Below are 16,341 nucleotides of genomic sequence, written 5' to 3' on the forward strand. Positions count from 1 at the left end.
CTTTAGAGAGTTTTATATTATAAAAAGTAAATCATCCCGTATTGTAGTAAAACTTTCATCCCAAAACAAAGATGTTTTCATGTTGTATATAAACCATCTATACAGTGGATATCTGGCATGGCATACAACACAATAGAAGAGACATGATTATCTGTCAAATATGTATCAAAAGTAATAATTTTACAATGTTATACCTTGCTTTTTAGTAAAAAACAAACATCCGATCTATCCAACACTTTCTGTTTTGATGAATGAAAATCTTTACATTAATTGTGAGATAGGGTTTACCCATAAAATGGCAATTTGAATATCTTTACAAAATCAATAATTGAAAGAAGTAATTTTTGTTAAAGTTTTTATAAATCAAATTTTGTACAATATCTTTCAACAGACATATAACAAATACTAAAAATATCAAGAAAACATGGTGAAAACAATTGTTGCACCAACTTGAAAGGAATAAAATAATATGATTACACAAGGTGTACATGAAGTTCCTCTGATAATGAAAAAAGACATTTATTCCATATATTGCATTATATCATAAATAAAATCAGTTCTACAAGAAATGCAACTACCTGTTGCAAATTCTCTTCATGTGAAATATAAGACATAAGCAAGTTTATAAACAAATTCAACAATCAAAGTAATGTTTTCTGAGGAGGGAAAACTACATATTTTTTGCACATATTATCTTTGAATAAAAGAACAATATGACAATTATAACATCATGATTTTAATCTTGTACCAAGTTAATTCAACCCATAAAAAACATATCTTATCTTTAAAATAAACTGTCAACAGTCAGAAAAAACAACTAGAGGCTCTAAAGAGCCTGTGTCGCTCACCTTTGTCTATGTGAATATTAAACAAAGGACGCAGATAGATTAGTGACAAAATTATGTTTTGGTGATGGTGATGTGTTTGTACATCTTTCTTTACTGAACATTCTTGCTGCTTACAATTATCTCTATCTATAATGAACTTGGCCCAGTAGTTTCAGTGGAAAATGTTAATAAAAATTTACAAATTTTATGAAAATTGTTAAAAATTGACTATGAAGGACAATAACTCCTTAGGGGGTCAATTGATCATTTTGGTCATGTTGACTTATTTTTAGGTCTTACTTTGCTGTACATTATTGCTGTTCACTGTTTATCTCTATCTATAATAATAATATTCAAGATAATAACCAAAAATAGCAAAATTTCCTTAAAATTACCAATTCAGGGGCAGCAACCTATCAAACAGGTTGTTCCATCCATCTGAAAATTTCAGGGCAGATAGATCTTGACCTGATAAACAATTTAACTGCAGTCAGATTTAATCTAAATGCTTTTGTTTTTGAGTTATAAGCCAAAAAACGCATTTTACCCCTATGTTCAATTTTCGCCGTGGCGGTCATCTTGGTTAAATGGCCGGGTCACCTGACACATTTTTTAAACTAGATATCTAAAAGATGATTGTGGCCAAGTTTGGTTTAATTTGGCCCAGTAGTTTTAGAGGAGAAGATTTTTGTAAAAGATTACTAAGATTTATGAAAAATGGTTAAAAATTGACTATAAAGGGCAATTACTCCTAAAGGGGTCAATTGAACGTTTCAGCCATGTTGACTTATTTGTAAATCTTACTTTGCTGAACAATATTGCTGTTTACAGTTTATCTCTATATAATAGTATTCAAGATAATAACAAACAAGAATGTGTCCTCAGTACATGAATGCCCCACTAGCACTATCATTTTCTATGTTCATTGGACCGTGAAATTGGAGTAAAATCTCTAATTTGGCATTAAAATTAGAAAGATTATATCATAAGGAACATGTGTACCAAGTTTGAAGTCGATTGGACTTCAACTTCATCAAAAACTACCTTGACCAAAAACTTTAACCTGAAGCAGGACAGACGGACGAACGGACGCACAGACCAGAATACATAATGCCCCTCTACTAATGTAGGTGGGGCATAAAAATAGCCAAATTTCCTTAAAATTGTCAATTCAGTAGCAGCGACCCAACAATGCCTGATTCATCTGAAAATTTCAGGGCAGATATATCTTGAACTTTTAAACAATTTACCCTATGTCAGATTTGCTCTAAATGCTTGGTTTTTGAGTTATAAGCCTTTGGGCCAGGTGAGCTAAAAAGTTATTAAAAAAAAACCTGCCAAATACCCTCCCATTGAGATATTTAGACATTGAGCCAACAAAGGTAAATATTTTGCACAAAATTTCTTTTTCAAAATATCTACTTTAGTATGACAATTACTTATATCATGCCAAAACTTGTAATGACCTTAAAAGTATGTTAAAAATTATCATGTTGTCAATTTTGTCATGTTAATTAAGACATCAAAGTGTACTCACAATGGACATTTGTGCATGTATATTACCAGATTATATCATCCTATAATTCATTAATAAATCAACGTAATTTTGAATGGCTTGAATAATTGAACAATTTCAAGAGTCAAATACTAAAGACTTTTATTCTTACTCCCCTTTTTCACATAGGAAATGCAAAGTGATCCAAAATTAAATTGAATACTTATTGTAAATTCAGAAATTATTGCCTGCATTTATTATTTATTATTCAGAATCTGAAATGATAAGTTAACCCCCTTTGAACATTTTTTTAACACTTTTACATTTCACAAATCTAGAATGACTTTCTTTGAAGTCGGGCCATGAAAATTATCCTGCTCCATTAAAAAATTGACTCAATTAACACAGTATGTGGTGTAGTGTTAATGTCTAAACATATTGGTCACTTTTTATACTAAAAATGAAGTTTTGATACTGTGGCCAATACAGAAAATGTAATGCCTTCTTCTTATATATTTTTAAATAGAACAGGCTCTACTATATTTTTTTATATTTATATGATAAAATCAGATGACAAAATAACAAAATAAAAGTTTCTATTTACAAATAAACAATAACAAAGAAAAGGAATACTGATAGTAACAAATTTAAAAAGTACATGTAATTTGTGTCGTATGAATAAAATATATACAAAAGAACATCATCTGTAATGATACAAAAATATAGGACAAAGCATTATACATGTAATGAATCTCTAAAAAAAATGCCATTTAATGAAGAAAAAAATAATCAGAAACCAAAATTTAGTTGATTATACCATGGAAGTATTATATTGACAGGAACTACAACGATTAATTAGCATTTATTTATAACCCGGGTAGCCCTGTAGAAAAGATATGGAAACTGTCTAATTAGTACGCTGTTGTTAATTTCTTTTGTGACTATCTGCGATGCCGCAGTCCTAAATTGATCAGAGATACTTCTTATCAATCACATGGTTTTAATCGAGACAGATTAACAATAGTACCTGTCGGAAAACACCTTTACTTATTTCAATTGCGTCAGTAGACCTTAATTCGTAAACAACGTATTTAAACAAATCGGCTGATGCATAAAAGATGAAAATCGGCCCAGAATTATTTATTTTACAATGATTTGAAATAGGGAGAGACATTATTTTATTAGTTTATGGGTGAAGTTAACAATAAATATATTTGATAAATATTAAGACTGTGAAGTTTAGAGTAATATATATGGTTAAGTTACTGGATGATCCTGAAAAGTAGAAATTTCCAGTTATCAATATGAAAATTAATCGAGCAAGTACCAATCAACAAAATACAGCAGAAAAAAACAGAGATCTATAACTACATTATATAGCTAATTATGTAATACATTTATGTTCCATAAAATATGTACTATCCGACCAAATGATACTGGTAAATATTATTGAACCGTCGCACAAGAATTTATATAATGTCACCAAAAAATCCTCGAGTCCCAGTACTAAAAAAAAATCAACACATCCTGGTTTAGATGAACATTCGTATATACCAACCAATGATCTTATTCTAGATTTAGAGCGAAGCTTAATAATTCCTACATTTATCTAAAATCTCTTTTATCTTTTGATTTTATCAGAACGATCTTTTACAATCGTCTTAAATATGCAGGAAATATGTGTCACTCAGTGGTAAACACAGTAGTTATCATTATGATTCACAACTTGCGATATATATTACATATAGTCAAATTTCTACCGAAAAATTAATCGACAAAAATAGGGCATTTATTCAATAAATTTGGTACAAATTTCCATCGTCAATGTATTTTTCCAAAGAATTAATGATGACTAGTATTAATCCATCAATCACTCAATGGGTACACATATGCAGATGTAAGGTAACGAACTCTGCCGAGGTTTGCCGATTGCTGTTTCATAAGAATTTATCACAACTTTCTATTTCTTCGTTTATTTCCGTAATCCCGAAAGCAACCGAGAATGACAATATTGTAGGGTACCATGTTTCAAGCTAATTAACATGTCATTAAATTGCGCGCGGCATCGCAGATGAAACGTTTGAAGTTGGGTTGTAGTAGTTCCTGTCAATATAATACTTCCATGATTATACAAAACAACTTTAATTTCATGCTTGAAATGCTCCTACTTATCACAAAAGATTATATTCTGCCATTTCAGAAAATTATACAGCTTGTATACATAATAAATACTCTTATTTATGGTCCTAAAAATGTTAAACTAAAAGCTTTGATATAAATTGAAAAAAAATAATCTCAAAAATTTATTGATTTTTCAATTCATCTATATTCAAAAGTACTTAACAATACTGAATCCACATGGGTCTGCTACTTTGACCTCTGTACTTGTATCATGAGAGAAACTTGACTTTTAAGGCTATCTTAATGCAAGCAATGACAATGCAAATACAAAATGATGGAGAAATGCTGCATGTTTTGTTTACATTATAACTACATTTCTTCACGCCAGAAAAATATTAATTTTAGTAATATGCCATTTTTAGAATGAAATAAATTTCTTATTTAATTTTTTTTTTAAATTAATGCATGTATTTCCTTACACAGTAAGAAAATCATTTATTTCATATGTTTTTATTATAAACAGAACAATTACCCCTTTCCCTAAACTGACATAAAGTAGGCACTATGTAAAAGTTGATCTCAAAAATATTTTTGTCAACAGCAAACAACAGGGTCAATGCCACTACTGGTGGAGTTTTAATTCCCTGAGGGTATCACCAGTCCAGTAGTCAGCACTTTTGTGCTGACATGAATTATCATTTATATGGTCATATCTATAAATTGACTGTTTACAAAGATTTTGAATTTTTGAAATACTAAGGCCTTTCTACCTTAGGAATAGAGTATATATGATGAGTTTATTTACCTTAGCTGTATTTGGCAAAACTTTAAAGAATTTTGGTCCTCAATGCTCTTCTACTTTGTACTTTATTTGGCCTTTTCAACTTTTTTGGAGAGTTGAGCATCACTGATGAGTCTTTTTGTAGACGAAACGCACTTCTGGCATCAATTCAGAATTTAATCCTGGTATCTATGTTGAGTTTATTCTGAACTTAATCTTGAAAATTTTCACTTAAAAATTCTTTTTGACATACATTGTAAGTATTTCCGACTCACATTTGAGTTTGAATTTTAAAAAAATTCTCTGAAAAACTTAAAATCAGACACAAAACAACAAAAATAAATAGATTAAACAAGGGATTTATTTCTCTTTCAATTTTTATTTTCACGGCAGTATTTAAATATAAATTGAACTTTTTTTGTATTGATTTAAAAATTATGAAGAACGGAAATCCACCAAAAAATATAATTGAACCAGATGCTCCGCAGGGCGTAGCTTTATACGACCGCAGAGGTTGAACCCTGAACGGTTGGGGCAAGTATGGACACAACATTCAAGCTGGATCCAGCTCTAAATTTGGATAGTGATTAAATAGTTGACACAGCATAGGTTTCTGACACAGAATGAATGTGTTCTAATGAACTTAAAATTTTTGTTTTCTCTTAGAGCAATTCACTATGCTGTTGAATATTAATCCTCTCAAAAAAATGTTTGAAGAAATTTTCTTTTTATTTATGAAATTTCAAATGAGAAAATTGAACCCAATTTTTTTAATCACATCCCCCTTTCCCTTATTCCAAAACTAATCTCAATTAAAATTTCTAATGGAGTTTGCAACAATAACTACTCATTTAAATACATCATAAAATATTAAGATGTAAAAAAACTGCTTGTTATCACTGAATGGTAAAGATTATTTTAATTTATCAGTTGGTAGTAAAAAGTGAATATACATTGTATATTGTATATATAACAAAGATTTAAGTTGATTCTGGACAAATAAAGATAACTCCAAAATAAAAAAAATTCTTACAATTAGATATTTCTTGCTTACTATTCTGGACAAAGAAAGATAACTCTAATTAAAAACAAAATTGCTATTTCACAATATTTTGCAATAAGATATTTCTTGCCATTGCGCAATACTGTGCAATTGAAAAGACTTGCTATTGCACAAAACTTAATATAATAATTTTAGATCCTGATTTGGACCAACTTGAAAACTGGGCCCATATTCTTAGGGTTCTTTGATATGCTGAATCCAAACATGTACTTAGATTTTTGATTTAATCAAAAATCTAAGTACATGTTTGGATTCAGCATATCAAAGAACCCCAAGATTTCAATTTTTGTTAAAATCAAACTAAGTTTAATTTTGGACCCTTTGGACTTTAATGTAGACCAATTTGAAAACAAGACCAAAAATGAGGAATCTACATACACAGTTAGATTTGGCATATCAAAGAACCCCATTTATTCAATTTTTGATGAAATCAAACAAAGTTTAATTTTGGACCCCGATTTGGACCAACTTGAAAACTGGGCCGATAATCAAGAATCTAAGTACATTTTTAGATTCAGCATATCAAAGAACCCAAACGATTATTTTTTTGTCAAAATCAAACGAAGTTTAATTTTGGACCCTTTGGACCTTAATGTAGACCAATTTGAAAAAGGCACAAAAGTTAAAAATCTACATACACAGTTAGATTCGGCATATCAAAGAACCCCAATTATTCAATTTTGATGAAATCAAACAAAGTTTAATTTTGGACCCTTTGGGCCCCTTATTCCTAAACTGTTGGGACCAAAACTCCCAAAATCATTACCAACCTTCCTTTTATGGTCATAAACCTTGTGTTTAAATTTCATAGATTTCTATTTACTTATACTAAAGTTATGGTGCGAAAACCAAAAAAAATGCTTATTTGGGACCCTCTTTGGCCCCTAATTCCTAAACTGTTGTGACCTAAACTCCCAAAATCAATACCAACCTTCCTTTTGTGGTCATAAACATTGTGTTTAAATTTCATTATTTTCTATTTACTTAAACTAAAGTTATTGTGCGAAAACCAAGAATAATGCTTATTTGGGCCCTTTTGTGGCCCCTAATTCCTACACTGTTGAAACCAAAACTCCCAAAATCAATCCCAACCTTTCTTTTGTGGTCATAAACCTTGTGTCAAAATTTCATAGATTTCTATTAACTTAAACTAAAGTTATAGTGCGAAAACCAAGAAAATGCTTATTTGGGCCCTTTTTGGCCCCTAATTCCTAAAATGTTGGGACCAAAACTCCCAAAATCGATACCAACCTTCCTTTTGTGGTCATAAACCTTGTGATAAAATTTTATAGATTTATATTCACTTTTACTAAAGTTAGAGTGCGAAAACTAAAAGTATTCGGACGACGACGAAGACGACGACAACGACGACGACGACGCCAACGTGATAGCAATATACGACGAAAATTTTTTCAAAATTTGCGGTCGTATAAAAATGGCATGAAAAATTCATGAATCACAAGCACTAAAAATATTACATAGCACAAATGAAAATCCAATTACACATGAAAAGTCAATAAGTCTCTTAGGTGGTATTTTGTAAGCAAACTTAAAGTGAACATCTCAAAATTGATTTTGTCAAATTTTTGAAGAATAAACCAATATAGTGAATCTTAAATAAAGTATGTTGAATTCAATTTTTTCCCCCAAATTAATATAAACTCTATAAGGAGACTAAGCTTAACATTGATGCAAGATTCATACTATTATAAGACGTTTCTTTTCTTGGTAATTAAATCTGAAATTTGATTAATCATAAGCTATAGAAGCTTAATTATTTATTTCAAACTTCCTAAAAAAAAGTGTGGCCTTGCTTTGTTAAGGTTGCAGTTTTATAAGAAATATTGCAGAGTATACCCTTCATTTTGAACTTATATAAATATAACTATGAATATCAACTTCTGGTAATTTCAAAAGGCAATTTGATCTTTGACATCTTTTGAACACATACAATATAAAACATAAGAACATCACGGTGGGAAACACGTCATAACCGGGAATTTTCTTGGTACGATACAACACTTTCATCACCAAACGGTGCATCTCTGAAAAAGATAATGATAATATACACATTAATTAAACATGAGGCATTTGGATTTTGTTTTTTCAAAAATTAATACTTTGAAAATAGTAGGAAATATATCAACTATAAGCAGTCCAGATGACTGTCTGAGATGTGGCAATGTTCATTAAAAATGGTTTGGTAGATTAAAATGTCATCAATTAATGGACAAAACTACCGGTACTAGTGTAGATACAATAATTTTGTAATACTCATAATGTAAAAGACTACTTAAACAATGACTAAAACAATAATGCTTGAACACACTTACTGGATCAAAGGTTGATAAAATTTGTGCTAATACTGTCCAGTGACAGTAAGTCCTAAGTTGGATGGCATTCATTTGGATGTACTTGAAGATTAATATAAAACTAAGGGCAAATTTAAAGCAAACATTCTTTTCAATGAAACAACCTGAGCAAAAACTCTTCACGGATGACATGACAATACACATATTGCAAGACTAAATTTCTTATTACTTACATTGAACCAATAACTGTATTCCGTTGTTTGTTTTTTCTGTATTGCATGTGTTCTTGTTCCAGACTTATGACACATTTAAGTACTTCATTGAGTGTAACAAAACACGTCTTTGTGTCTTCGATGTAAGGATGTTGGTAGTTATCTTCCCCTGTATAGACTTCCTGATCAGCACAGGCATCTGTAATAATATTTAATGTTGGATTATAGTATGCTTGTAAAACTTATGATTTTAATTCGTTTTAGTCATGCTTTTAAAAAATGTGAATACATTGTACTGAGAAGCATGAAATTTTCAGAATGATTTATTTTTGTCTATTTTTTTTGTGTAAGATAAAATCGTGAAAAATATGATCCTGCTTAAATTTGATCTTTAGAAAAGAGCAAAATCAGAGACAATAAAATCATGAAAATAAATCCTCGACAAGATATGGCTGTAGAAATCTGGAATTTTAAACTCTTAAAAAGAAATCAACTTTTCAGTTTTAAAAGTTAACAACCTAACTGTCTTTCTCATCTATATCCTTCAAAACAAAAGCTAAGCATGGCAAAAAAACTTGCAGCTGTGACTGTTATTAGACCTCAAAATTTTCATCTTTCTTACAACATTAGATAAAGCACCAAAATCATATTTTAATTGGTTTTTAAATGATAAATTAGTAAGTTATTGTGTATAAAGAAATTTTAGAGTGCACATATTAGAAATTGGAATTTCAAAATGAACAATTATGAAAAAATAATGCAAGTTGCATATAATGCAAGTTGCATATAGTGCAAGTTGCATATAATGCTAAATATATAAACAGTCATCTTGTGATTTTTTTTGTCCAAGTCTATTCATTTTTTTTTTATATTATACAACTTTAAATCAATAAATTGACTTAAAGAAAGAAAATAATGGTTGGTATCAAATTTTAATGAAAACAATAACATAAAAAACAAAAATGTGTCCCTGGTACATGGATGCCCCACTTGCACTATCATTTCCTTTGTTCAGTGAACGTGACATTGGGGTCAATACTCTTATTTTGCATTAAAATTAGAAAGATCATATCATAAGGAGCATGTGTACTAAGTTTCAAGTTGATTGGACTTCAACTTCATCAAAAACTACCTTGACCAAAAACTTTAACCTGAAATGGGACGAACAGGTGAACAAACGGACGTACAAACCAGAAAACATAATGCCCCTCTAATATCGTAGGTGGGGCATAACAAACAGAGTAAAACAAAACTGTCTTTGTAAAAGTATACAAGTGTTTTAAAAAAAATGATACCTACAAAAAGGTTAACAACACTTACAGGCAACAACAAATCTATACAGTATTACTTTATGAACATCATCAAACTAGGTATGTATGACATGATAACTTTATAATTTTTGACTCTGGATTATATAATTTGTTGGCTGGTTGCCTTGGACATCATGGTACTGGGTCAAGTAAGAGCAACCAAAATAAGTAAAATCAAACATATATTCGGTTTAATTTGAGGGGAAAGTTAACTGTTTTAAAATGATTTTGTAGTGAAAAAAAAAATGTCAAGGAGCTTATTTTCCCCCAAAATTGTACTTATTGAAAGCTTGGTTTTACTTCTTTAGCTTGCTCTTACCTGACCTAGTACCAAGATGTCCAAGTTAATCAGTCGACAAATTATATAAACTGAAGTCAAAAGTTGGTAATATGAAAATATTCTATAAGAGATTGTTCTTTTTTTGTTAGAACAAAGCAATTTTAATAGGTGAAATTAAGTAATACATCAAACATCATGAACCATTACACAATCATAACATCTTACCCTTCCTTTCCATGACAGCTAAAACCATTATCAAATTTGTATCATTTGTATTTTATGATAAAACAGACAAAAAATTTTGTTTATCAAATTTATTCAAACATCATTTAAAATTCAAATAAACATATAATCATGTAAACAGTATGAAAAAATATATGATCTAAGGTACTTTTATTCAACTATTTGTAGTCTAAATATCAATTAGTCCAAATATTAATTATCAAGCATTCCAGAACAATATTTGATTTCTAGTGTGTTCTAAATTTACTTAACCTGAACATTTAATTTTTCTGATGTATATTGAAAATTTCGTGAAAATTTTTATGTTTTTTTTTAACGATAAAACATGGGGTTATGCAATATCTAAATTTACTTCTGTATTAAATTCCTTAACAGTTTGCCTATCTAACTCTATTTCAATGCCTACCTTGCATGGCCTCTAATTTTTCTCTATTAGCTAAGAACTGGGAATGTATTTTCTCAACTTCTCTATCTGAATCAATAGAGACCTGAATATCTGTAGCATGTAGACCACCAGACACTGGGGTACAACCTTCACAGGAAGATTCTATCTTCTTACAACTGTAAAGAAAGTCATGTGATACTAGTAATACATCCTGTCAAAATTTTTCAAATGAATTTATGATTTCAAAATCATTAAAAAAAATTCGGGCAGTGCAATTAAAAACAACAATTTCTTGCTGGACAGATAAACAGACGGCTTTTCTGCCTTCAGACTAACCTAAATATGTATAAAATCAGTATTCAAAAGTATTTATCAGTGAAATAATGAGTGCACAACTAAAATGTCTTGATTGCTTATCATGATTAAATTTATGCTGAAAGTTTGTATTTACATTGTGTCATAGATCAAATTTATCAGTTGTATGTTCACTTGTGTTAATTTGTCTTTTGATCTTAGGTAGCAATACACAGTTAGGAGTTTAGTTTCGCATTTTGGCCCCTGTGGATTTTTCAAATAGGAAAGTTATTGTGTAATAAAATAAATTTTTAGACAGATGAGTGCTAATTTAGCCTTTAAAGATGGTTTATAAGAGCATCAAGATTTTTTTACATGTTTTATGGGCTGTTTTCTGTTTGACAATCCGTATTTTCATAGCTAGACCGGCTATCGGTCCAGAAATTAATGTACTGTTTACAAACACTCTTTTTCTACACAAAGTTTTTGACACAATTTTACAAAAAATGAGACAAAAGACATATGATTTTCATTGGATTTGCTGAATGATATATGTACACAGTTTCAGAAAAGGTATTACTTCAAGCGATTGAAATTCTACTTTTAGCCAAATTTTAGGGAAATATGTGACATCTTTCCCCCCCCCTTTTTGCAATATTTTATAGCAAATAAATGCAGATTGTTGCCATGGATACACCAAAAAGAAATTATATTTTACCATTTTATATACTGGATATAAAATCTATGGAAGATTCTGATTACATACATATGCCCATATATGACACAAACAGTAAGCTTGATATTGCAAGAAAGCAATGAAAAGGGGATGGTAAAATTCATAAGGGCAAATTTTAGTATTTTTTCCTAACTGTTTATTGCTACCTTACAGTGTGTCTTTCTATGTTGTGATATTACACTATTGTTTCCAGTAAGGATACGTTTAAACTCCCTGTATTTGTTTATATCTGTCCCAAGTCAGGAACCTGATGTTCAGTGGTTGTTGTTTGTTGATGTGGTTCATAAGTGTTTCATGTTTTTTTATATAGACAAGACCAGTTTGTTTCCCCGTTTAAATGGTCTTACACTAGTCATTTTTTGGACCCTTTTAAGCTAGCTGTTTTCAGTGTGAGCCAAGGCTTCCTGTCTAAGACCGAACTTTACCCTATAATAGTATTTTATAGATTGTGACTTGAATGATTCCTCATTTTCTTATATTTTATAGGCAAGACACAAATTGTCCATGCTGATTCTTTCTAAAATAAGACATCACAGACAACCTACCATAACCAGTGTCCGTTGATATAAGCTGCTGGATGGAATGTCTTTAGTCGATTCTTGTTTCTGTTACACACTTTAGTTAAAATGGCCAACCTAAAGAAAAAGAGTAAAGGTAAGACTTCTAATTAACAAACCCAAATGAAAAAAAATTGTTGCAAGATTTTTAAAAGTTACATTTATTGCACTTTTTTGAAAGAGAGAGGGGAGACATTGTGACAAACAGATAGTCAGTCTCTCTTAGTTTCAGCTCTCTCATGAAATATCTACAACTGGTTTGTACAATTACTAAAAAAAGAAAGACTGAAAAGACAAAATCCACTGAAATGAGTTTTAAAAAAGCTGCTTGAATGGATCAATGAAAAACATGGTACATTTCTATCATTTTTTTTTTAAAGTCTTCTATGTCATAAAAAAAAAGCTGGTTAACTTAACCAAATATGTAATATGTATTTCGTCTTCAATTTTTTCAAAGGTTCCTTAGCTTAACACTTTCATAGGTTTTGTTGAAATAACAATTTTATATGCTGCTTTTATCAATTCAGGTTGAAATGTTGTTCTAACTTGTTCATGATTCTTTAATGTCAAGGAACCAGCAATATTCAAACTTGATAGTGAAAAGCATCACTGATGTTTTACTAAAATATGTTTCTAGTCTATCTACAAAGGAATATCAAAAGAAGGGATCTCTTTCATGTTTTAAGTAAACTAATTACCATACATGTAGTTATATCTGTCACAAATATGTTCATAAAATGACGTTGAAAATAAATGCAAACAAGAATGTTGTACACGGATGCCCCACTCACACTATCATTTTCCATGTTTAGTGGACCGTGAAGTTGGGGGTCAAAACTTTAATTTGGTATTTAAATTAGAAAGATCATATCATAGGGAACATGTGAACTAAGTTTCAAGTTGATTGGACTTCAACCTCATCAAAAACTACCTTGACCAAAAACTTTAACCTGAACTTCACACTATCATTTTCTATGTTCAGTGGACCATGAAATTGGGTTCAAAACTTTAAATTGGCATTAAAGTTAGAAAGATCATATCATGGGGAACAATGTGTACTAAGTTTAAAGTTGATTGGACTTCAACTTCATCAAAAACTACCTTGACCAAAAACTTTAACCTGAAGTGGGACGAATGGACGAACGAATAGATCGACAAACAGACTGACGAACAGAGGTATAGACCAGAAAACATAATGCCCCTCTACTCTCGTAGGTGGGGCATGAAAATAGCTTATTAACATCTTGATTATAAACCTACCTTTGAGATCTAATTCTAGCATAGCAATGTATTTTGTATAATGTATATATATTCTATTAATCACACATTATAATATGCAAACTTGCCAACCTTATACAGAGCACACAACACAATCAAGGGCAGTATGAAGTTAAACTACAAAACTAAAATGTTAATTTTCACACATTTCACTTTAATTATTTCAAGAATAACTGTTTTTCAGACAAAGTTGCTCTACGAAGGCTTTGACTATTTGAATAACATAATTCCTTATGTGGCTCTTTATGCTTTTCAAGTTTTAGTAGTTCCAAAATGTAAATTACTCGAAGATATTTTTTAAGCTATGCTTGTTTATCACATTAATTCTAATGAAAAATAATTGAAATACAACTGAATGCAAATTGAACTACTTATACCATTTTTCCAAAAATCAAAGTAATTCACTGGACTATGAAAAACGAGACATTGTGCCAGCCTCAAAATCAAAAATCAAAAAAATCAAAATCAAAAAAATAGGAAAAGGGGTAAGTGAAATCCACTGGAAACAAACTATGATGTTGGGTCATTACAAACTATTATGTTGGGTCATTAATAACCTTAAAAAAGATTTCCCCAATGTAAATGATTTCAGACTATGACAGAAAAATTAAAAGTTCTGTAAGTTAATTGTTAATTCAGAAATTTTATGATTGATTTCTTTTATGAATGACCTGAATAAAAAAATGTTAGTAAATTTCACACAGCAAAATATGTGTTGCACATCAAAATAAAACAAAATGTGCTACCAACTGCCAGAAATATATTAATTCAGAGCATTTTATAAATGTGCTACATTTGTTTTTTGCATACCAATTACCTTACAATTTTCTTTACTATAAAACAAATAAAGAAACTAACATAAGTAATGTATGTTCCCATTAAAAATCTGTATAAAATGTTCTTTTGATGCACTGTCAAGAATTTGAAATAATTATAATGTCAAGGAATCCTATTGGCAAGCAAATGCCTTTAGATTCAAAATTGTCATCCCATTGATTTCATGGAAATAGTAAATAGGTAAATTGCTGCAATGGTGTATCTAATGTTTTTGATATTCTTTAAGACTGTTAAAATAAGTACTTGAACTTCAAAACTTGATATTAAGGTTCATTTCTGTTTCTTTCAAAGTGAATCTTGTGCGACTGTCATACAAGTGAGGGGATTAGCCAGCTATTAAACCAAGTTTACTCCACCATTTCTTACATCAGAAAATGCCTATACCATGTCAGAAATATGACAGTTGTTATCAATTCATTTGATGTGTTTGAGCTTTTATTTTGCCATTTGATTACTGACTTTCCCTTTTGAATTTTCCTCGGAGTTCAGTATTTTTGTTATTTTACTTTTTTATATGGTTCATATCTTATTCCCCCAAAGTCTAACAAACTTTACCATTCTTTCTCTTCCACACAGTTATTTGCCTGGATATACAAAGCTCTCTCAGGTTGAATCACTTGGAACATCTAGAAAATATCATATGTTTATTCATCAGAATCTATTTAAAACCTTTAAATTTATAAATATATTATATATCTTTAATGTATAAATTCATCACTAATTCACCAGATTGTGTTCTGAACATAGCCATATTTTTAGCAGAGGAAACAATTTCAATCTTATGTTTGTGTGGATTAACATACATATTGTGTTTCCATCCTTTCCTTACAGGATTTGACAATGCTTTGTTCTTATTTCTGTTTTAAAAACCTTTTTGGGATACTGTGGATTCATTATTATTCGTTGGATACCAATTTTTGTGGTTTTCGTGGGTACAGGTGAACCACGAATTCAAATGTTCAACGAATTACACATTTTATATAAGCTATGTTTGCAGACATTGACAAAACCACGAAATCAAATACCCACGAACATGCTTGTTTTCCTAAATCCACGAAAATTGATAGCCACGAAAATAAATGAATCCACAGTACTAAGGTTCAGTCGTAATATTTAAAAAATTTGGAAACTGAAATTTCATTGGTTGTTCTAACAAATATCAGGAGGCAGACATTTTGAACATACTTATGATTTTGGATAAGTAAGAATATGATGGTTTTTTTTCTGTATGTTTAACACCACAGCGATGGAAGTTTTTAACAACCTTGACTGGCTATACAGCCCTTGCAAGGTTGGTTTAACACCATGTATAGTACCCTTAACTATATCAGTTTTCATTGAAAGAGGAAGTGTAAGTATTTGGAGAGAAGCAGAGTTACACATAAAAAATAACCAAAATATCAAAGGCTATGTATGCAACGTATAACATCCTAAAAGAGTACAGTATTGTATGAAGATAATTTTAAGTGTCCAGACTTTCTCACTAATTATTGCAACTTTTTTCATTGTTGTTTCATGTTTGTTATTTTCAAATCATAGAATATGTTTTGCATATAAAGTATTTCTCTAATGTCAGTACTGTCTAATGGGATATGATGTTCAAAATAAAC

At 30.1% G+C, this 16,341-nt stretch overlaps 1 protein-coding gene across 4 annotated transcripts in view; it reads right to left on the reverse strand.

Moving 5' to 3' along the window:
• Positions 1 to 338: 338 nt before the first annotated feature.
• The window catches only part of LOC143069382 (ras GTPase-activating protein 3-like), a 47,983-nt gene continuing 31,980 nt past the window's right edge, over positions 339 to 16,341 (reverse strand). For 2 of the 4 annotated variants that reach the window (XM_076243982.1, XM_076243984.1), the window contains 6 exons: positions 15,287 to 15,357; positions 12,605 to 12,694; positions 11,051 to 11,205; positions 10,627 to 10,644; positions 8,833 to 9,010; positions 339 to 8,332 (listed from right to left, as the gene is read on the reverse strand). In XM_076243982.1, the coding sequence (XP_076100097.1) occupies positions 8,275 to 8,332; positions 8,833 to 9,010; positions 10,627 to 10,644; positions 11,051 to 11,205; positions 12,605 to 12,694; positions 15,287 to 15,357 (570 nt within the window). In that variant the 3' untranslated portion in view covers positions 339 to 8,274. Of the gene's footprint in view, positions 8,333 to 8,832; positions 9,011 to 10,626; positions 10,645 to 11,050; positions 11,206 to 12,604; positions 12,695 to 14,711; positions 14,728 to 15,286; positions 15,358 to 16,341 lie in introns of those variants that run through there. The other 2 variants (XM_076243983.1, XR_012976379.1) reach the window with 2 other exon arrangements.

Source organism: Mytilus galloprovincialis, chromosome 3, assembly GCF_965363235.1.
Source record: "Mytilus galloprovincialis chromosome 3, xbMytGall1.hap1.1, whole genome shotgun sequence".
NCBI lineage: Eukaryota > Metazoa > Mollusca > Bivalvia > Mytilida > Mytilidae > Mytilus > Mytilus galloprovincialis.